General features: G+C 49.1%; 1 protein-coding gene across 1 annotated transcript in view; it reads left to right on the top strand.

Moving 5' to 3' along the window:
- TJP3 (tight junction protein 3) overlaps window positions 1-21,844 on the top strand; it is a 32,188-nt gene extending 10,344 nt beyond the window's left edge. The window contains exons 7-19 of the mRNA XM_056867643.1: window positions 3,472-3,562; window positions 5,477-5,544; window positions 6,745-6,817; window positions 6,923-7,079; window positions 9,901-10,009; window positions 10,441-10,660; window positions 12,291-12,490; window positions 13,177-13,272; window positions 13,687-13,757; window positions 14,351-14,662; window positions 15,651-15,908; window positions 19,707-19,759; window positions 21,736-21,844. Of these exons, the coding sequence (XP_056723621.1) occupies window positions 3,472-3,562; window positions 5,477-5,544; window positions 6,745-6,817; window positions 6,923-7,079; window positions 9,901-10,009; window positions 10,441-10,660; window positions 12,291-12,490; window positions 13,177-13,272; window positions 13,687-13,757; window positions 14,351-14,662; window positions 15,651-15,908; window positions 19,707-19,759; window positions 21,736-21,844 (1,817 nt within the window). The remainder of the gene's footprint in view (window positions 1-3,471; window positions 3,563-5,476; window positions 5,545-6,744; window positions 6,818-6,922; window positions 7,080-9,900; window positions 10,010-10,440; window positions 10,661-12,290; window positions 12,491-13,176; window positions 13,273-13,686; window positions 13,758-14,350; window positions 14,663-15,650; window positions 15,909-19,706; window positions 19,760-21,735) is intronic.
- Window positions 21,845-22,379: the final 535 nt, after the last annotated feature.

Raw genomic sequence — 22,379 nt, 5'->3', positions numbered from 1 at the left:
TTTCTTCTTTCTTCTCCCCCTCCCCCTTGGGTGCAGGTCCTTTAGCATGTATGAGCGGTCTTCATGTGTGGGTGAAATTTCAGGCACAGTCTTCTTTCTTAAACAGGAAAGACGCTTTATTACTAAAGATTAAACTAGAGCACAGTTGTGGAAGATAGACCTACGGAAAATAAAAGGACCTAAGGAAAATAAAAGGAAAATATATCAAACTAAGCTATATGATGCTATAGACAAGAGCAAGAGTCCAGTAGCGCCTTAAAGGCTAGCAAGATGTCTGTCAGGGTATGAGCTTTGGTGAATCACAGATCAGATCTAAAGAAGTAAGCTGTGACTCACGAAAGCTCATACCCTGCCAGAAATTTTGTTAGTCTTTAAGGTGTATAAGTTTCCGTAGTGTAGCAGTAGTCACGTTCGTCTCACATGCAAAAGGTCCCCAGTTCGATCCCGGGCAGAAACAAATTTTTGGGGCTCAGTGGTCGAGCAGCTACTTGGCATGCAGAAGGCCCCAGGTTCAATCCCCGGCATCTCCAGTTAAAGGGGCTCGGCAGGTAGGCGATGTGAATAGACCTCTGCCTGAGACCCTGGAGAGCCGCTGCCGGTCTGAGCAGACAATACTGACTTTGATGGACCAAGGCTTTGATTCAGTAGAAGGCAGCTTTATGCGTTCATGTGTACTGGACTCTTGCTCTTTTCTACTGCTATGGACAAACTAACACGGCTGTCTTACATGATGCTAGTTACCTTAAGATGGAGCAAACATCCCTCCCCCCATTCCCGCATCTCAGGGATGGGTTTCCACTTATCTGAATCCGGAACAAAGGAACGATTCGCCTTTTAACCGTTCCTGCTGAGGTGAAAACCTCCCTCCCCAATCCAGAGTGGGAATCCTTGCCCACATGGGGCTGCTCTCCTGTCTGCCAACGAGCCCTCTCACACGGCACGTAGCTCTTGAGTTTTACAATGCTCACCCATCAGCCCCTGTTGGCAGGTATGCCAAATGGTGGGTTTCCAGCTGAACCAAGTTCCCGTTTTTCATGACTCCCCCTCCACTTGGGAAAATAAACCCTTTTCCATGGGTCCCGGAACCCAAACCATAACAACAGGTACCATAACTAAGCGGAGCTGTCAGAGTGTTCCCTTATTCCCAGATGATGCAGTATAAGAGGCTACTCGCTGTGCTCCTTTATGCATGGGTACTTGGACTCACGTCCACTCCTGGACTGACTCAGTTGTTTCTTGGAACTATGCATGTTTTCCATCCCTCAGAGATGGCCTCGCTCCCAGCCCTAGCCAATCCCCGGTCTTCCCAATGCTGTTTAATCCTGATTCTTCGATCTGTCCTGAGATCAGCCCGGGTCAAGTTGTCCTCCTCTCCATGCATAAGCCAAAGTGCGAGACAGGGGAGTTAGGGGGATGACTTTTTTTTACAGTGAGCACTACAGCTAGTTACAAAGCAGCATTTTGAGGGGCAGGGACTCAAATGCTTCCTCATCGTTCGTCTCCCAGCCAGAGTTCTTTCTGAGTAGATTTGTCACATAAAAAATGGGTTTTAAAACGACAGGTTCCCCTCCTGTCATTCCGTTCCTTTAAAAGAGTTCCTTGTGAAATGCTTTTTAACAGGGCACTTTGGTTTCCGCAGGGGGTGGGGAGAGGGGAACTGAACGTTTTTCTCGCAGTAAGCTCAGTAAGCTTACTAAGCAGTGTTTTCAAGGGGCGGGGCTCACGCTTCCAGACTTGAGCTGGTGCATAGCATTTTTAACATTCGCACCGGAAAAGTGTGGGACGAGCGAGCATCGAGGCCCAGGTAAAACTCCCATTCATAAACGACCTGTATCTCTCCCTGATTTCCTTGCGCTCAGGCGCCACTGGGAGCCACTAATTCTGTCCTGCCATCTGCACTGGGTGTCACTGAATGATGAGGCTGCCCGTTGCATCTCTGAATGAGTTGCTGCTGTGGGCCTGCCAGCTTGCAGTTAGGGGGCAAGTCCAGGTCAGCAGTTTTCCGCATGCGGAAACCCAGGAGGAAGACCTCCTCTGAGGCTGCATAGTTTGTACTTTAGGAAATTTACATCCCCAGAATTTGGGGGAGACCAGAAGAATGTGAGTGAGAGTCTGCCTTCCTTTTTCACTGTCTGTGTTCCAAGTTAGCATATGGAGAAGCATCATACAAGTATCATACATACGTATTTACAACCGTTTTAAAATACACTACAAATTCTTAGTTGAGAAATGTGTGTAAATTGAAGACCTATGTTTAAATATAATGTGTACATTGTAGACCTATGTATAAATATATTTGCATCTATATTCTTCTGTAGTGTCATTTTATCTGCCTCCATAGCCCTCTTACATTTTTAACATTTTGACAGTGAGGTCTAGAAACTTGCTTTTGAGAGGGGGAGCTGATTTTCCCCGGGCTTCATGGTCTCCTTCCAGGTTGTATGCATTTGCAAGGCCAGGTTTCTGACTCCTGGCTTTGGGTAGCTCGTTGTAACTTCATGTGTGTGTGTTGTTTTCAAACGTGGTGATGGCTGACGTCTTGGAAGTCCTTAAGAGGGGAGTGGACATGTTCCTGGAGGAGAGGGCTATCCATGGCTGCTAGTCAAAATGGATACTGGTCATGATGCATACCTATTCTCTACAGCGGTGGTTCCCAAAGTGGGCAGTACCACCTAGGGGGGCACTAGAGGTGGTCCCCTTCAACTGTGTTGTTCACTCATTCACAATAGGTCAAGCTATGGCACCATGCTGGCAAATTGGGGAAAACGATCAGAATTTTTTTCCAGACTTTGAAGAGTTGGTACCACTGAATCAAGTCCCTCAGTTTTGTTGAATACATTTCAACTAAAAAGTTTTAATTTGATTTTGAATAGACGTACAACTAATTGGTACTGTTTTGAAATGTTATTGTTGTTATCTTCTTTAGTGCGTCATGCAAACCCCTATTTTGAATAATGCTTTTTATAGGATAGGGTGGAGGGCGCTGGGGTTGAGTTTGTGGAACCAAGGGTGGGGGGGTGGCCCGAAAAGTTTGGGAACCACTGCTCTATAGTATCCGAGGAGCATGCCTGTTATATTAGGTGCTGTGGAACGCAGACAAGATAATGCTGCTGCAGCCGTCTTGCTTGTGGGCTTCCTAGAGGCACCTGGTTGGCCACTGTGTGGACAGACTGCTGGACTTGATGGACCTCGCTCTGATCCAGCATGGCTTTTCTTATGTTCTTAAATAGCGTTTTACGGGGTACTCTGGTTTGGCGGGGCTTGGAAATACACCTACCAGTGTTTTCTAGCGCGGTGTAGTCCGTTGCTGGCAGTGCAAGCCCAGAATCTAGCAGTAGATGCTGAATTCTTTGCAAAGTTGGGGCTGAAATTCTGGCAAAGTAGAAGGGGCTCTCCAAGCAGCTATAAGTACAGGCAGCGGGTGTTGGAGTTGAGGAATGACTCCCCTGCCTCTCCTGTCTGTTATTCCAGACATCTCCGACCTGGACTCGGATGGCTCGATGCCTCCCCCAGCGGGGCGACCCCCACCGCCTCCTGGTTCTCTGCAGAGGAATTCTTTCCTGTAAGTGACTGTTTCTACCCCCCTTGGCTTTAAAGCTACATCACGCCAAGGTCTCAAATCAGTTTTTGTGCAGTGTGGAAATTTGGATTGGTGCTGTCTCTGAGGGGGGCGGACTGCATTCAGCGTAACTTTTCCCGACGCTTACTGGCTACTCCGAGATGTGTCTTGGGCATAGCACCGACAGCTGAATTGGGCGAACCATCGATGGAGGCTATGGCACACAGTCATAGAATCTTTCTTTCCCCTGTTCTTAGACCAAAGTCTTGAACAATAAAACCAAAAACGTAAATAGGGCCTATCTCTAAAAACATCTCCCTTCGTCTCTTCTCTGCAGCCTCCAAAAAACAAGCAACAAAATAAGCATGCTGAGGGTCAGAGTCCTCTAAGAGGAACTGAACCTTTTGCCCCAAAGTTGCTCGAGAAGATGTGGACCATTTGTTAAAACATGGTATAATCCATTTTAGCCTAAGTTGGTATGCATAAGGACAGTGCAAAAGGATTTGTACCAAGGAGTCTAATGACTGAAGAGGACAGGGACACAACCGGTCTGAAAAAGGGATCTTTAGCATACAGCCCAGCAAAACCATTGAAAAAGGGCAATTAAATCTAGAATGCATATAGATTCTACATAACTTTGGACTAACAAGTCATAGAATCATAGAGCTGGAAGGGGCCATAGAGGCCATCTAGTCCAACCCCCTGCTCAATGCGGGATCAGCCTAGAGCATCCCTGACAACTGTTTGTCCAGCCTCTGCTTAAAGACTGCCAGTGAGGGGGATCTCACCACCTCCCTAGGCAGCTGATTCCACTGTCAAACAACTTACTGTAAAAATGTTTTTGTAATATCCAGCCGGTACCTCTCTGACTGTATTTTAAACCTGTTAGTGCAGGTCCTATCCTCTGCTGCCAACGGGAACAGCTCCCTGCCCTCCTCTAAGCGACAGCCCTTCAAATTCCTAAAGAGAGCAATCCTGTCCCTCCTCAACCTCCTCTTCTCCAGACTGGACATTCCCAGCTCCCTCAGCCTTTCCTTGCACGGCTTGGTCTCCAGGCCCCTGATCATCCTCATCATTAGCTGGAGATCTTCCGCTATTACAACTGATCTCCAGGTGACAGAGATCAGTTCACCTGGAGAAAATGGCCGCTTTGGAAGGTGGACTCTATGGCATTCTACCCCATTGAAGTCCCCTCCCAAACCCCACCCTCTTCAGGCTCCACCCTGAAAATCTCCAGGTAATTCCCAGCCCGGAGTTGGCAACCTTAGCTAAGAGCCACAGGCCAAGAGTCCTTTGAATGTGTCCAGAGGAGGGCAACAAAGATGGTGAGGGGTCTGGAGACCCGGTCCTATGAGGAAAGGTTGAAGGAGCTGGGTATGTTTAGCCTGGAGAGGAGAAGACTGAGAGGGGATATGATAACCATCTTCAAGTACTTGAAGGGCTGTCATATAGAGGAGGGTGCCGAGTTGTTTTCTGTTGCCCCAGAAGGTCGGACCAGAATCAACGGGTTGAAATTAAATCAAAAGAGTTTCCGTCTAGACAATAGGAAGAATTTTCTAACAATTAGAGCGGTTCCTCAGTGGAACAGGCTTCCTCGGGAGGTGATGAGCTCTCCTTCCCTGGAGGTTTTTAAGCAGAGGCTAGGTGGCCATCTGTCAGCAATGCTGATTCTATGACCTTAGGCAGATCATGCGAGGGAGGGCATCTTGGCCATCTTCTGGGCATGGAGTAGGGGTCACTGGGTGTGTGTGGGGGGAGGTAGTTGTGAATTTCTACAATGTGCAGGGGGTAGGACTAGATGACCCTGGTGGCCCCTTCCAACTCTTATGATTCTATGATATGAAACTGCTCTATACTAAACCAGACCCCCCCCCCAACCCAGTGACTACTAGATTTGGTTTCCCCCCTCCCTTCCAGGTCAAGAAAAAATTCCAGCAGGGAAGAGGTGGTCCCAGCGGAGGAGTTGACCATAACCCCAGTTGTCGGTGAGTCTGGCATTCTCAAGCTCCTTTGCCCCATTGCCAGGTCTGAAGAAGGTGAACGGTGCCTATGATGACTGAGGCCAGGGCGTGCACCAGTAGAGGAACTGAATCACTGGGTTAGGCCAGTAAACTCAAAAACCATAAAGCTCAAAGAAGCTTTAAAATCAGAGGAGCAGGTGCTGTGGAACACAGATAGGATGCTGCTGCTACAGTCGTTTTGTTTGTGGGCTTTCTAGAGGCACCTGGTTGGCCACTGTGTGAACAGACTGCTGGACTTGATGGGCCTGGGTCTGATCCAGCAGGGCTTTCCTCATGTTCTTATGATGGCTACCAACTTGGAAGGCTTTAAGAGGGGAGTGGACATGTTCATAGAGGAGAGGCTACTGGACAAAATGGATACTAGTCATGATGCATACCTATTCTCTCCAGGATCAAGTGAGCATGCCCATTCTATTAGGTGCTGTGGAACCCAGGCAGGAAAATGCTGCTGCAGTGGTCTTGTTTGTGGGCTTCCTAGAGGCACCTGGTTGGCCACTGTGTGAACAGACTGCTGGACTTGATGGACCTGGATCTGATCCAGCAGGGTGTTTCTTAAGTTCTTATGTTCTTATAACTATTCTCTCCAGGATCAGAGGAGCATGCCTAATATATTAGGTGCTGTGGAACACAGGCAGGATGGTGTTGCTGCAGTCGTCTTGCTTGTGGGCTTCCTAGAGGCACCTGGTTGGCCACTGTGTGAACAGACTGCTGGACTTGATGGGCCTGGGTCTGATCCAGCAGGGCGTTTCTTATGGAGGAGAGGCCTATTCATTGCTCCTACTAAAACTTGATAGCAGTCATGATGCATCCCTATTCTCTCCAGGATCAGAGGAGCAGGCCTATTCTATGAGGTGCTGTGGAACCCAGGCAGGATAATGTTGCTGCAGTTGTCTTGTTTGTGGGCTTCCTAGAGGCTCCTGGTTGGCCACTGTGTGAACAGACTGCTGGACTTGATGAACCTTGGTCTGGTCCAGCACGACCTTTCTTATGTTCTCCATTTGGAACTGGGCAGCGGCACCCCAGGAGATGGCTACGGGCCGGTCTGTGTGATCTTTGGCAGCCTGGTATACACTGAGCCAATGACAGCTGCCTCTATCATTCCAACCTGCCGCTGGACGCAGGTCCCTTGGGGTCAGGCATTTCATTTCCTCTCTCCATCTTCAGACCCCCAGGAAACCCCTGTGAACAACAACGATGCCCGCTCTGGTACCCACCCTTCCCAAGGCATCATTGATGGGTAAGAGCCTCTTTGGTTTTTTGCCACCGTTCAGTATGTTGGCCGGTGGCTTCCGAGGGCAGGGCATGCGCTGAGATGGTGAGGTGCCTTCCTTTGTGTTTGCAGGTACAGCCCAGATGCCAAGCTGGTGAGCTTCATCAAGGCCAAGAGCATCGGGTTGCGTCTTGCTGGGGGCAATGACGTGGGCATCTTTGTGACAGGTGTGCAGGAGGGAAGCCCAGCTGAGACCCAAGGCATCACGGAAGGGGACCAGATTCTCCAGGTGTGTCTGCGCCCGAGGACCAGTTTGCAGGGTTTGTGAAATGAACAGATGTCCCTTTTAGGAAACATGGCTGGCAGCAACCTTGGGAAGGAATAGAATCATAGAGTTGGAAGGGGCTATAGAGGCCATCTAGTCCAACCCACTGCTCAATGCAGGATCAGCCTAGAGCATCCCTGACAAGTGCTTGTCCAGCCTCTGCTTAAAGACTGCCAGGGAGGGGGAGCTCACCTCCTCCCTAGGCAGCCAATTCCACTGTCCAACAACTCTTACCGTAAAAAATTTTTTCCTAATATCCAGCCGGTACCTCTCCGCCCACAATTTAAACCCATTATTGCAAGTCTGATCCTCTGCTGACAACAGGAACAGCTCCCTGCCCTCCTCTAAGGGACAGCCCTTCAAATAACTTAAAGAGAACAATCGTGTACCCCCTCAACCTCCTCTTCCCAACTCCCTCAGCCTTTCCTCGCAGGGCTTGGTCTCCAGGCCCCTGACCCTCCTCGTTGCTCTCCTCTGCACCAGCTCCATTCTGTCCACATCCTTTTTGAAGTGAGGCCTCCAGAACTGCACACAGTACTCCAGGTGCGGCCTGACCAATGCAGTGTACAGCGGAACTATGACATCTTGCGATTTGGATGTTATGCCTCTGTTGATGCACCCCAGAATCGCAGAACTCTCTTAGTTGGATCAGGCCAAAACGCCTAGCCCAACTTCCTCCTTCTAACTGGGGCTGGCCACTCGCTTCTGGGAAGTCCACAAACAGGGAGCAGCTTATCATACTTTTTGTATGATATTTAGATGTAGATTACCTCTGAACATGGAAGCTCTGTTCATCTAGCATAGGGGTGTAGCATAATGCCCGCAGGCTGGCTCTGGCTCCTTGACAGCTCTTATCCAGCTCGCAAGCCAGCCGAGGCTGCCACCTCCCAATCTGGGCTGATGAGTTATGGCCCAACCCGACCAAGTGACATTTATGTCATATCCGGCCCTTGTAACAATTGAGTTCCACTCCCCAATCCAGCATGATTTGGTGGAAGTTGTGCCAGCTAATGTTCATAATTCATACCTTGTGGCTGTAACTTCACAAAACCCCTTCAGCCGTTAATTTTCTGGCAATCAGCAAAGCCTCATGTGATGCTTGGTTATGTTTTTGGTACAGACCGTTGGAAAGTTAACAAGCTCATAATTTCCACCGGAAATGAATGGGTGCATTTCTTTCAAAACAAAACCACCTGTCAGCTTCTAGGGCCCAGGGCCATGGACTGTGGTTTTATATATGAGCACTCCTGGCTCAAGGCACCTTTGCTGGAATCTGACACCCAGAAGATGACAGAAACTAGGAAGGCGGGGGGGGGGGCTAGATAATACCTTCCTGGCAACCCCAGGAAAAGAACTTTTGACCTACCAAGGGTCTGAGAGACGAAATAAAAATCCCTTGGCATGGTGGGAGAGGGGTCCATTTTGGCTGCTTCTGTTTGGAGGAAGGCGCCCTCACACCTGTGCTCTGTGGAGTAGATAAAAGGCTGTCTGCCAAGACAAAGACTCCAGGGTAATGGGAAGCTTTTAGAACAGTGTAATTTCTAAATTAGAGAGCCTGCCTTAGAATAAGAGCAGCTAGGGCATGCACAGAGTGAGGGACAGGCAAACTGTATGTATATGCCTTTCTTTTGTTTCTCTTGCTCGGTCTGTTGGTGTGAAGAGAGTTTCCGTGTATATGTCAGAAAATGGAAAGCAGAGGAGCACCCAGATGTAACTGAATGGTTAAATAAATTAACAGAGTATGCAAATATGGCCAAACTGATGTCTTTAGTACATAATAGATTAATCTCTGGGTTCTTTGAAAAATGGAATGTATTCTTTAACTATACAGCTAACAACTAAGGATAGAAATGGAACTTAAGAATTTAAGCCATAAAGGTATTAATCAGGTACGAAAATATGACTAGAATATAGAAAAGTGTTAGTTAAAGAAGGTAATAATCGAATTATAATTATAACGTAAGTTCCAATATAATGTAATCATCTGTTTATGTTTGTATGTCTGTATGTTTAGTTTGAAAAATTAAAAAAAATGTATAAAAAATTATTAATAATTTTAAATGCTGGTAGTTGTTCCCTGTACCACATAGACCTCCACCATTCGAACACTATTAAAAACGGGCACCAGGGGAAGGGAGGTGGTTGGTTGTTAGTCCGCTAATTCCCCAGGAGTGTGCAAGAGCACATCTCTGTGGCAACCTGCCCCTGGGTAGTGGGAGAGGGGGACGCTAGACAGAGCCTTAGAATGGCAACGTGGTAGGGAAGCTGGGAGTATTGGCCCTCTTGGTGGGTCATTGTTAAAACAACTAGTTGGTGGCAGCATACCAAAGAGGGAAGCAAGCCAGAGAATCACAACTACGGTTGGACAGTGAAGTGTCACCTGGTGCCTAGACGTCCCAGAAGGCTGAAAGGAGTGGAGCTCACATATTAGCAAGGCTATTCTATCACACCTCCATTAAGGGGGGAACGAGTGCTATTATTTTTGTTTAATTTGTTTATTTTACGTTTATATCCTGCCTTTCTGCCTTCACAAGAGCCGCCAAGGCAGCTAACCGTTAACACGTACATGGTAAAATCATATTTTAAAACCGACCGAGAAACAAAAACACATCAGTAAAACATTTAAAACCAGAATTAAACACAGCAACAACAACATACAAAGACATAAAAACAACAATTGAAGCATTTAAAACAATCATTAGTGAGTATAGAGACTTGGAGGTGTGAGATTTCTTTGGACGATTCTCTGCTTCCTCTCATCTGTTCTCCTTTTGTTTCCGGACAGGTAAATGACAGAGTGTTCCACAACCTAACGCGAGAGGAGGCCGTGCAGTACCTCCTGGAGCTGATGCCGGGCGAAGAGGTGGTTCTACACATTCAGAATAAGCAAGACAGTGAGTGACTCATATGTTAGACATCTCTAGATCCTGGGACAGAAATTCCTAAATCCTGCTAGGGTAATTAATTTTGCATTTAATCATATATCAATATCCAATATTTTCTTAGTTTGACGAGCGTTCCTGAACGCCCGCTAGTCTCTGAATACCAGAGGAATAGGTGTGTTGTGTTTGTGTGTGTGTGAACGCCCGCTAGTCTCTGAACACCAGAGGAATGTTGTGTTTGTGTGTGTGTATGTGTATGCGGGGGCTATTCTGGGGCCACTGCTGAAAAGACACTCTTGGAAACGAAAAGCTCAGACCTTCCCTCCTTTGGCGACGGGAACATGGCACAGTTTCACCTTACCGGGTGCGAGGGAAAGTATAAAGGGGTGGTATTTCCAGTGGTTTGTGTGCTTTGAGCCTTCGAATGCCGTCTCCTTCCCTAGTCTACAGGAAGATGATCAAGTCCAACGTGGGGGATTCCTTCTACATCCGCACCCACTTCGACTTTGAGAAGGACGCCCCTTCCGGGCTTAGCTTCACTCGTGGCGAGGTCTTCCACGTGCTGGACACTCTGTACCGGGGTAAAATGGGGAGCTGGCTGGCTGTGCGGATGGGGAAGGAGCTTCAGGAGCTTGAGAAGGGCATCATCCCAAATAAGAACAGGTATGGGTAAGGGGGGAGGGCTCCCGGCATCTTTGCTTACAATGCCAGGTTAAGAGAAGGGAGCCGACACTAGTCGCCTTGACACTTTTTGCGGGGAATGCCTGCATCCTGCAAGGGACTGAGACAAAAAGCAACGAATGGCACAAGGGAATAAAAATGAATAAATAAGATACCCCCTGCGGGTTTTGCACGAGTGTCTTCAGGGGGATCTTTCTCTGCTCAAGCATCCCATGCAAGGAATAAAACAATTGAAAGGCTTTAAGAGGGGAATGAACATGTTTATGAAGGGGCTATCCGTGGCTACTAGTCAAAATGGATACTAGTCATGATGTATCCCTATTCTCTCCAGGTTCAGAGGAGCAGGCCTATTATATTAGGTGCTGTGGAACACAGGCAGGATGGTGCTGCTGCAGCCGTCTTGTTTGTGGGCTTCCTGGAGGTACCTGGTTGGCCGTAGTGTGGACAGACTCCTGGACTTGATGGACCTCGCTCTGATCCAGCATGGCCTTTCTTATGTTCTTATGTCCCCACCCTTCCTTGAAGGCTTGAAGAGGGGAATGGACATGTTCATGGAGGGTAGGGCTATCCATGGCTACTAGTCATGATGCATATCTGTTCTCTCTAGTATCAGAGGAGCATGCCTATTATATGAGGTGCTGTGGAACACAGGCAGGATGGTGCTGCTGCAGTCGTCTTGTTTGTGGCTTCCTAGAGGCACCTGGTTGGCCACTGTGTGAACAGACTGCTGGACTTGATGGGCCTGGGTCGGATCCAGCATGCCTTTCCTTATGTTCTTAATTATGAAGCTCTTTTGCGAAACACGTAGGGGTACTTTATTCATTAAATTTTATTCCCTTTCACCATTCATTGCTTTTGGTCTCTGTTTTGTTTTGGTGCAGCCCCCTCTTCTCTAAGGGACTACTGGATTTAGGGTTGCCACTCCAGGTTGGGAATTCCTGGAGATTTGGGGTTAGAACCTGTGGAGCGCAAAGTTTGGGGAGGGACCTTAGAGGTGAGGGGGGGTATAAAGCCATAGAGTCCAGCTTCCAAAGCGGCCATTTTCTCCATGAGAAACCAATCTCCACAGCATGGAGATCAGTTGTAACTCTGGGAGATCTCTGAGCCCACTACGAGGTTGGCAACCCTACCTGGGTTTCAAGCCTGTCGGCTTTGTTTCTGTTCCCGGTTACAGAATTATACATAACATTTTTTTTTAATTTGGGCGAGCGGCATGTTTTCTACTGGGCCATGTTCAGATTTAGGAGGTTGCAAAACGGCTCTTGTGTATTGTGGGTTTGCCTTTGCAGACACGATGCGGGGTGGGGTGGGGGGCTTGTGCCTTGCTTTCTAATTTTCTTTTAACGGAAGCTTCACTCCCCAAGAACTCTGTTTCTATCCTTTCCTGTGCCTGGCCCTTGATACATAATCCCAGAGCCTCTTCAAGCCCTTTGTACTTCAAAACCAGCCCTCTTCTGTACTTGTACTTTCCCAGCCCTCTTCAGACTTGGGTGAGATTTTGTTTGGCCCTGAGTTCTGACTCTCTGTTTTGTTCTCTGTTTGATATGCCTGGTGGCCCTCAACGTTGGGTTCTCCCTATATCCCAATTCACACCTCTCGGCTTGCGTTCCAGAGCGGAGCAGATTGCCAGTCTGGAGAACGTCCTGAAAGCCACGTCGAGCCCCTTCAGTTCCTCGGGGGCCCGGGCTGAGTTCTGGAAGCTACGGGGCTTGCGAGGGGCCAAGAAGAACCTACGCAAGAGCCGGGAGGACCTCTCTGCTCTCACCAAGCAAGGCCACTACCCGCCATACGAGAGGGTCGTGCTCAAGGAAGGTGGGGCAAATTTCGGGTTTGGGTTCATTGGGCCCGATTTTTATGGGTAAACCCAGAATAAGCCAAATACTCATACCGGTAAATTTGTATTTTGGCTTTATTTCCAGGTTTACCAAAAAGATTTGGGCCCATTATAGATCTACGGGTTTTTTTCCCCCCAGAGTCCCTTGGGGGCATTTTTGGAGATAGAGTCCCCATATTTGTAGCTTGGCTGCAAGGGACTCTCTTTAGATGGACACCAAAGTTTGGTGAACTCTGGGACAGGGGGTCCAATTTTATGCAGGAGAATGCTGCTGCAGTCGTCTTCATTGTGGGCTTCCTAGAGGCACCTGGTTGGCCGCTGTGTGAACAGACAGCTGGACTTGATGGGCCTTGTTCTGATCCAGCAGTGCCTTTCTTATGTTCTTATGTTCATATGACTTATGTAGCAAAATACGTGTTTCTTAAAATTCCTTTGTGAAAGTTGGCACAGAGGCAAATAGACAATGCCACCTCCAGGCAAGAGAACAGGAGGTTATAGCTGCTCCCCTTTTAGTTGGGGGGAAAGAGGCAAGATGCCTGCTGGGCATCCTCTGCCTTGCCCTTCATATGGACTAGAAACTTAAATCTTTTTTTTTAAGGAGCCCAAAGGTTCACAGCACTTCCCCCTTGACCCCTCCATGTGTCCCTCTTCTCTTTCCCCGCAGCAACCTTTAAGCGGCCAGTGGTGGTTTTGGGACCCATTGCTGACATCGCCATGCAGAAGTTGAGCACTGAGATGCCGGATCAGTTTGAGATCGCCGGTGGGTGTTCGCTTGACCCAAGCGAATCGTCAATGCCTTCCCCTCCTCCCCCTTTCCCCAAGAAATCACAGAGTTGGAAGGGACCCCCCAGGGTCATCTAGTCCAACCCCCTGCACAATGCAGGAAATTCACGACTACCCCCCACACCCCCAGTGACCCCTTCTTCATATCCAGAAGATGGCAAAAAAAAAAACCCTCCAGGATCCCTGGCCAATCTGGCCTGGAGGAAAATTGCTTCCTGACCCCAAAGTGGTGATGGGCATGTAAGAAAGGGCCACGAGAGCCAAGCACTGACGCATCCTGCCCACATGTTCTGCCTAAGTTCACAGAATCAGCATTGCTGACAGATGGCAGAGTTCCCAAACTGCAAGTTTGGACATGCTAAAGAGTTCCCTTTTCTCTCCCTCTTGTTAGAGAGCGTCACCAGAGAAGGAGGGTCTGCCAAAGTCATCAAGCTGGACTCGGTGCGGCAGATCGCAGAACAGGTGAGAGACTCGCCTTCTTTAAATGCGTGTGGCAGAAGGTATCCAGTATCTGAGGAGCATGCCTACTATATTGGGTGCTGTGGAACACAGGCAGGACGGTGCTGCTGCAGCCGTCTTGTTTGTGGGCTTCCTAGAGGCACCTGGTTGGTCACTGTGGGAACAGACTGCTAGACTTGATGGGCCTGGGTTTGATCCAGTAGGGCCTTTCTTATGTTCTTATGTTAACTTGGAAGGCTTTAAGAGGGGAGTGGACATGTTCATGGAGGAGAGGGGCTACCCATGGCTACTAGTCATGATGCACACCTTTTCTCTCCAGGATCAGAGGAGCATGCTTATTATATTGGGTGCCGTGGAACACAGGCAGGACAATGCTGCTGCAGTCTTCTTGCTTGTGGGCTTCCTAGAGGCATTTGGTTGGCCACTGTGTGAACAGGCGGCTGGACTTGATGGGCCTTCTTGGTCTGATCCACCAGGGCCTTTCTTATGTTCTTATTGTCTGATTCAGTATCAGGCAGCTTCATGTGTTCATGGTTCTAGCTCCGGGAGAGCGTGCCTTGGTTATTTGTGAACGTGCCTCGCGTTTCCCCTTGCAGGAGAAGCACGCCTTGCTGGACATAACTCCCCCAGCCGTGGAGCGCCTCAACTACGTGCAGTACTTCCCGATCGTGGTCTTCTGCGAGCCGGAGAGCCGTCAGGGGGTGAAAGCCATGCGGCAGTGGCTGGCGCCCGACTCCAAGAAAAGCTCTCGGCGCCTCTATGCCCAGGCCTCCAAGATGCGCAAGCACTGGAGCCACCTCTTCACGGCCACCATCAGCCTCGCGGGGAGTTCGAACAGCTGGTACCAGAGCCTGAAGGATATAATCCGCGTGCAGCAAGGGCGGCCCATCTGGACGACTGAAGACCAGGTGTGTGTTTCTTTCCCCACTTCGGCCCCTGAACAGCAAAAGACTGGTTCACAGGAAAATAAACTCAAGCTTCATGGGATACAACTATAGGCCTTACTAGAGGAACCTGGTTGGCCCCTGTGTGAGCAGACTGCTGGACTTGATGGACCTTGGTCTGATCCAGCAGGGCTTTTCTTATGGAGGACGGGGCTATCCATGGCTGCTAGTCAAAATGGCTACTAGTCATGATGCATACCTGTTCTCTCCAGTTATCAGAGGAGCATGCCTATTGTATTAGGTGCTGTGGAACACAGGCAGGACAATGCTGCTGCAGCCGTCTTGTTTGTGGGCTTCCTAGAGGCACCTGGTTGGCCACTGTGTGAACAGACTGCTGGACTTGATGGGCCTGGGTCTGATCCAGCTGGGCTTTTCTTATGGCTGCCAACTTGGAAGGCTTTAAGAGGGGAGGGGTGTTCATGGAGGAGAGGGCTATCCATGGCTACTGGTCAAAATGCACACTAGTCGTGATGCACTCCTGTTCTCTCCAAGATCAGAGGAGAATGCCTATTACCTTAGGGTCTTTGAAACACAGGCAGGATAAGGTTGCTGCAGTCGTCTTGTTTGTGAGCTTCCACAATCACAGAAAAATTGAGAAGGGCCTTTAATCCTGAAGAGCGGCGGCGATTTTAGTTCCTGAAATGACTTAATCTCTAGTACTTGCCCAGGAGAATGTCGAAGTGTTAAATTGCTGACAGACATGTGTAGTTTTAGCTGGTATCTATTAGGACTATCCTGTGCTTATAAAGATCATTTGTATATAAATTTTATTTTTTTTGTAATTAATGTTTCCTTTATATACCTACTGGTCGTGGACTGTAATAATAAAGAACTGAATAGGTCTCGTTTGTTCCTAAAAGGCAGCCTACAAAAGTCCCCATTTTGTGATCATTTTGCTGCTCGGCGCAATCGGAAACTTCTTCCATCCTAACCCCCTTTCTTGTTTCTGCAGGTGGACATCCCGGCCGAGGAAAGCCTAGACACTTTAAGCCAACCCCCCACTGGCAATTCCGGCTACCTCACCTGCGACAGCCGGGCCAACAGCGATTACGATGAAACGGACGCGGAGGGCGAGGCGTACACCGACCAGGAGCTCGACGAACCCTACGAGGAGCAGGCCCTGGCTCGCTCTTCGGAGCCCGCCGAGCAAAGCCACGAGCTGGACTTGAGCGAGCGGGTGGCCGCGGCTCTGGCGTACCCCATCGACCGGGTAAGGAGAAGCAAAAACCTGTTCAACTGTGTACCATGCATAAGTCACCAACCTTGCTGGATGTGTGGCCTCTTTTAAAATGCTGGGAGAGGGTAGTGTAGGCTTGCGGGAATGTCCTTGCGGAGAAGGGGAAATTGAAAATACTAGCCATGTTTTGTTCAGGTGCAGCTGCTATGAAGGTATCCAGCAGAAGTTGATTTTCCCCATTATTAATTCAAGGGAACTCAGCACGGAGGAAGAGGAAATGAAATTTCTTCTATGGGAAGGGGGACTCTTTCTATCTTTCTCAAGCTGCCAAATGTTGCGGTGCGGCTATTAAGATCCGTTTGGAAAGCACCAATAACCTTAAGAATGGTATTGGTTAATTTGAACTGGTAAATTTGGCGTTTTAATTTTTAAATTGTTTAATTTGATATTTTAAATTTTTGATATTCTCCAGACAAAGAGATTATTTTATTTCTTTTAAGATTGGTAACATGGCTGAAGTGTTCTGGCTAATGCTCTATATAAATGTGATAATGATGATGACCTCCAGCTAGGGTTGCCAGGTCCCTCTTCGCCACCAGCGGGAAGTTTTTGGGGCGGAGCCTGAGGAGGGCAGGATTTGGGGAGGGGAGGGACTTCAATGCCAAAGAGTCCAATGGCCAAAGCGGCCTTTTCTCCAGGGGTACTGATCTCTATCGGCTGGAGATCAGTTGCAATAGCAGGAGATCTCCTGCTAGTACCTACATTATTCCCTATTGAAGTCCCTGCCCTCCCCAAACCCTGCCCTCCTCAGGCTCTACCATCAAAATCTCCAGGTATTTCCCAGCCCGGAGCTGGCAACCCTACCAGAAGCATCCGGTCCTTTTCTCTTCCATTTGAGATTCCTTGGATTTTATCCCCAAGGTGCAAGAAGCAAGTGGGTGCCAGGAACCACATCGGTGGGCACTGTGCCACCCCTACCCCTGGGCACCATATTGAGGATTGCTGGATTGTGGTTGGGGGCTGTGTTCTCCAGCTCAAGCCTAATCTCTCCAGCAGCGCTTGGCGTTTTCTATCCTTCGTAGAACTTTATCACACCAACTTTCCACAGCCCTGCGAATCAGCTCCTCGCAATGATGCAAGTTTGCTGAACATGCATAATTTATGTCGGTCCTCCCCCCCCCCCCCCGCCCCCATTTGGACCATCCGGGACTTTTTTAATGTCAACATCGCTCAAAGAACGATTTGCTTTCCTGGCCTTCAGCAATTCCTCCGGCTGCTGGGATTGCAATAGGAGCAACCTCCCCTTCCCCAAAAGCAACCCGCAATCGTTCCAGAGGGATCTCCCGAGTTAGTCTGTTGAAGCAAAAATCAGCAGAGCCTAGCGCTGGGGTCACCAGCCTGAGAGCTATTTTTTCAGTAATGACAAATATTTCAACCTACTTCCATCCCTTTCCCTACAGGCAGGTTCCCAAGTTCTGCCTAGAAACTGAACATTAGTTACAATCCGAAATGGAGGGCACCTCCGTGCCTATACCAATATGGTTAGGAAAACAGCACTGGAGATAAAGTGTACAAAGTTAACAAAGGTAACAAAGTGTACTATGGTGTACTAGATAAAAATTACTTGGAAACATAGCTTTGTAAGTACGAATTACATCTAAATAAGCTATCTTGGTTGCCCATGGTATTATGATTATTTCTTCAGTAAATATTATATTTGCTATAGGAATGAATTTGGGGCTGAAGAAAAGACCTTGAAACGGCCGTCCCCCATCTACTCCCAATACATGAACTTTTGGGATTGTTTGATTGTGTACCTTTTGGACCATTTAAAGACATATTGGCTACAAATATATACCAAGAAAATTGCATTATTCTGTTGCACAGAGACTGCATCAAGCATGTATTGTATATATTGTATATATTTGTGATGTGTTAGTGTTTATGTATTCCACTTTTGTATGTTATTGTCATATAAGCACAATATAAGGACTTTGTTACCTTTGTACACTTTATCTCCAGTGCTGTTTTCCTAACCATAGAAACTGAACATGGCTTTGAAATAGCCGCAGAAATGAAGTTTTCAATTAAGCGGCGAAGGCACGCCGTCAAAGCGGCCCTGCATACGAGACGAGGGGAAAGTGCGGGGCTACGTCCACCCTGTTGGGGAAAGTGGGGGGCTCCGTCCGCCCCGTCGGGGCATCTGCAAGGCATGAGTCGGCTTGTCAATGTGCAGCTGTCAAAAACTGCAGTACTAAAAAGCATAAAACGCTGTGTTGTTTTTAATGCTCTAGATGGTGACATGTGGGGTTTCCAGGTCCCCCCTAGCCAGGGGTGGGGGTAGGGTTGCCAGATCCAGGTTGGGAAACTCCTGGAGATTTGGGGATGGAGCCTGGCGAGGACAGGGACCTCAGTGGGGCAGAATGCCACAGAGCCCGCCCTCCAAAGCAGCCATTTTCTCCAGGGGAAACTGATCTCTGTAGTCTGGAGATGAGCCGTAATTCTGGGGGGGGGTCCCCAGGTCCCACCTGGAGGCTGGCATCTCTCAGAACATGCAGAGCGGTAAAAGCCAGTTAAAATTTGGCCGTTAGTCTAGACATGCAGCAGAATAAAGTTGAAGGAGTCTTGACTAGGTTATGCAAATGCAAGAGATAGGGGATCAAGCAACCCCGCAAGTAGAAAACTAGAACTGCAAGGAGGTGGGTACTGGGCTAGAATCTTTTTTTCTTTGCTTTTGCACTTTGACTTTACTTGCAGGGCTTCCTTTTTTATTTTTTTGAGAGGGAGACAAAGTGGGATAAAATGTTTGCAATAAGGAAATGACATTTTTACATACGGAAGTGTTCGAAAACAGAACCGTCGTCACATGGAGAGGTGTTTCCTTAAACCATGAATAAGGCTGCAGTCCTTTGCACATTTATCTGGGAGTAAGCCCAAGTGAACACAAGGGGGAATTGTTTTATGAGTAAATACGCACGGGACATACAACGGAGAACCCAATTGGTAGAAGTCTGTTTCTTTCGCTTCAACGGGCACTTAGGTCTTGGCTAACTTTAGCTGAGTTACTTGGAAGGAAAATGACATAAATTTGCTGTGCTGCTTGGAACATAAGAAAGGCCCTGCTGGACCAGACCCAGGCCCATCAAGTCCAGCAGTCTGTTCACACAGTGGCCACCCAGGTGCCTCTAGGAAGCCCACAAGCAAGATAACTGCAGCAGTATTATCCTGCCTGCATTCCCCACCACCTAATATAATAGACCTGCTCCTCTGATGCTAGAGAGAACAGGTATGCATCATGATTAGTATCCATTTTGACTAGTAGCCATGGATAGCCCCGTCCGCCATAAGAAAGGCCCTGCTGAATCAGACCACGGCCCGTCAAGTCCAGCAGTCTGTTCACAAAGCGGCCGACCAGGTGCCTCCAGGAAGCCAACAAGCAAGACAACTGCAGCAGCATTATCTTGCCTGTGCTCCACAGCACCTAAGATAATAGGCGTGCTCCTCTGATCCTGGAGAGGATGGATATGCATCATGACTAGTATTCATTTTGACTAGTAGCCATGGATAGCTCCGTCCTTCATAAGAACATAAGAAAAGCCATGCTGGATCCGACCAAGGCCCATCAAGTCCAGCAGTCTGTTCACACAGTGGCCAACCAGGTGCCGCTAGGAAGCCCACAAACAAGACGGCTGCAGCAGCAACATCCTGCCTGTGTTCCACAGCACCTCATTTAACAGGTCTGCTCCTCTGATCCTGGAGAGAATAGGTATGTATCACAGCTAATATCCCAGGAAAATGACATAAATTATGCTTTCTCTCTCTCTTTCTCAGCATGATGGTGACCAACAGCCCGAAGGTCAATGGAGACAGGACTATTCTACCAGGTAGGGGTCACTAGCCTCCCTTCCAAGTGGGAAATCTTCCCTGTTTTTCTGCAGGAGAGAAGGATGGCCTCCTTTGGAGCAGGAGGGTTTTCCTTTGCCTTTGTTACTTTTTGTGTCCTGCCCTTCCTCCAAAGGGGTCCCGGGCAGCACGCGCAGTTCTCCTTTCCACTATTTTTCCCCTCACAACAACCCTACGAGGTAGGCCACTGAGCTGGGAATCACCCGTTGGGTTTCATGGCAAATGAAGGTTTGAAGCCTGCCTGGTCAAACACTTAAAACTGCTGCACTGGGCTGTTTTGGATGGAAAAGAATAGCAGGAACATGTTAGGTTCCACCAGATTTCCCCTTGCATTTCCCTCCCCTTCCTCAGGGTGACATAGGTGGGGTGGGGTTTTATCCTTGCAACAGACTCGCCAAGTGGTAGAGACCAGCTGCCCATGCAGTATCAGCCTTGCAAAGATGGGCAGACGATACTAACCCCCTCACCCACCGCCAAGGCATACTATCAACGGCTTGGTGGGGGAGGCAATTCCCCATGCAAATCTCTCTGCAGGCAGGTGGTTATTTGCAGGGCTGCTCAGATTGACCAAGGTGCTGCCCAGGTTTAGTTCTCAAAATATTGTCATTTTTTGACCTGTTCTAGAAAGTGCTTCTCTTATGCTCACAAACGTGAACACATGAAGCTGCTTTATACTGAATCAGGCCCTTGGTCCGTCAAAGTTAGTATTGTCTGCTCAGACCGGCAGCGGCTCTCCAGGGTCTCAGGCAGGGGTCTTTCACATCACCTACTTGCCTGGTCCCTTTAACTGGAGAAGCCGGGGATTGAACCTGGGACCTTCTGCATGCCAAGCAGATGCTCTACCACTGAGCCACAGCCCCTTCTCAAAAGGGTTGCTATGTTATATTTTGAACACATGAAACTGCCTTCTACTGAACCAGACCTTTGGTCCATCAAAGTCAGTATTGTCTACTCAGACCGGCAGCCGCTCTCCAGGGTCTCAGGCAGGGGTCTCTCACATCACCTACTTGCCTGGTCCCTTTAACTGGAGATGCCGGGGATGGAACCTGGGACCTTCTGCATGCCAAGCAGAGGCTCTACCACTAAGCCATGGCCCCTCCTCTTTAGTGTTGGGCCTGAGTGTTGGGCTTTGCAAGCACTGCTATTCAAACCCGCCCCCCACCTTGGTCCTCCCTATTTTGTAGCTTTACCTTGCAGGGTGGTTGTGAGGATGTGTTGTAGCGGGACCCCCCCCCAAAAAAAACAACTCCTGAGCTCTCTGGAGTAGTGATTAAATCCAACCACTAGGGCTACCAATACCTAGGGTTATTTGTAAAACTGAGCTAATGTTCAGATTCTTTAAATAAACCAGGGATAGCTTTGGGATTCTTGGAGAGCCAGCGTGGTGTAGTGGTTAAGAGTGGCGGATTCTAATCTGGAGAACCGGGTTCGATTCCCCACTCCTCCACATGAATGGTGGACTCTAATCTGGAGAACCGGGTTCGGTTCCCCACTCCTCCACATGAGTGGCGGACTCTAACCTGGAGAACCGGGTTCGATTCCCCACTCCTCCACATGAATGGTGGACTCTAATCTGGAGAACCGGGTTCGGTTCCCCACTCCTCCACATGAGTGGCGGACTCTAACCTGGAGAACCGGGTTCGATTCCCCACTCCTCCACTTGAGCGGCGGACTCTAATCAGGAGAACCGGGTTCGATTCCCCACTCCTCCACATGAAGCCCGCTGGGTGACCTTGGGCTAGTCACAGTTCTCTCTGAACTTTCTCAGCCCTGCCTGCCTCACAAGGTGTCTGTTGTGGGGAGAGGAGGGGAAGGTGAGTGTAAGCCACTTTGAGACTCCTTAAAGGTAGAGAAAACCAGGGTCTAAAGACCAACTCTTCTTCTTCTTCTGTGCATGCAAGAAAGTGACAAGCACAACCGCCTTGCAGAATTCGCAACCTTTCTGTCTCCTTGCCAGGGAATATGAGCACGAAGCCCTCCGGAAGAAGTTCACGCAGGCGCACGTCTACGACTCCGAGTCGGACCAGGACTACGGTTACGACTGGGGGCCAGCCACCGACCTGTGACCCCCACCCCCCATTCCGACTACATCTCTCCCCCCCCCCCTGCCACATTGGGTGCAACTTCAAAGACTCATGCATCCTATACAGGGGGGAAAAGAGATCTGGGAGGGAGCAAGGCTCTTTTGCCGCCGAGAAGCACGAGAGCTCTCCTTTCTCAGCCCTGTGCCTTTTTGAGATTCTTGCCAAGGGAACTTTTTCGAGCGCAGGAGTAAAGGAGGGAGTGCCTTCCCTTCGGCTGGTGCCAGATCTTCCCCTCCCAGCCTCCAGGGTAACCCAAGCAAGGCCTCCTTTTATCAGCCCCACAGAAATTAGGTCAGTCCACACCTCCGGCTTCCCAGCTGGAAAATCTGGCCGGCCTTCCCTGATTTCCTCCGGAGCCTGGCACGCAGGGAAGGCGCCAAACCCTCTCCACGGCATGACAACGGTCCCGCTCCGCCTGCTGCCTGGCGCTGCCCTCGCGCCCCATTCTCTCGGGGAGCTGCGTGCGCCGTCCGTGGTTTCCGGACACCCCTCGCTCCCTTGCTGGGTCCATCCTTGG

The sequence above is a fragment of the Euleptes europaea genome, chromosome 2 (assembly GCF_029931775.1).
Source record: "Euleptes europaea isolate rEulEur1 chromosome 2, rEulEur1.hap1, whole genome shotgun sequence".
Classification (NCBI taxonomy): domain Eukaryota; kingdom Metazoa; phylum Chordata; class Lepidosauria; order Squamata; family Sphaerodactylidae; genus Euleptes; species Euleptes europaea.
The sequence above is the reverse complement of the archived record's forward strand: the minus strand, read 5'-3'. Positions and strand labels throughout refer to the sequence as shown.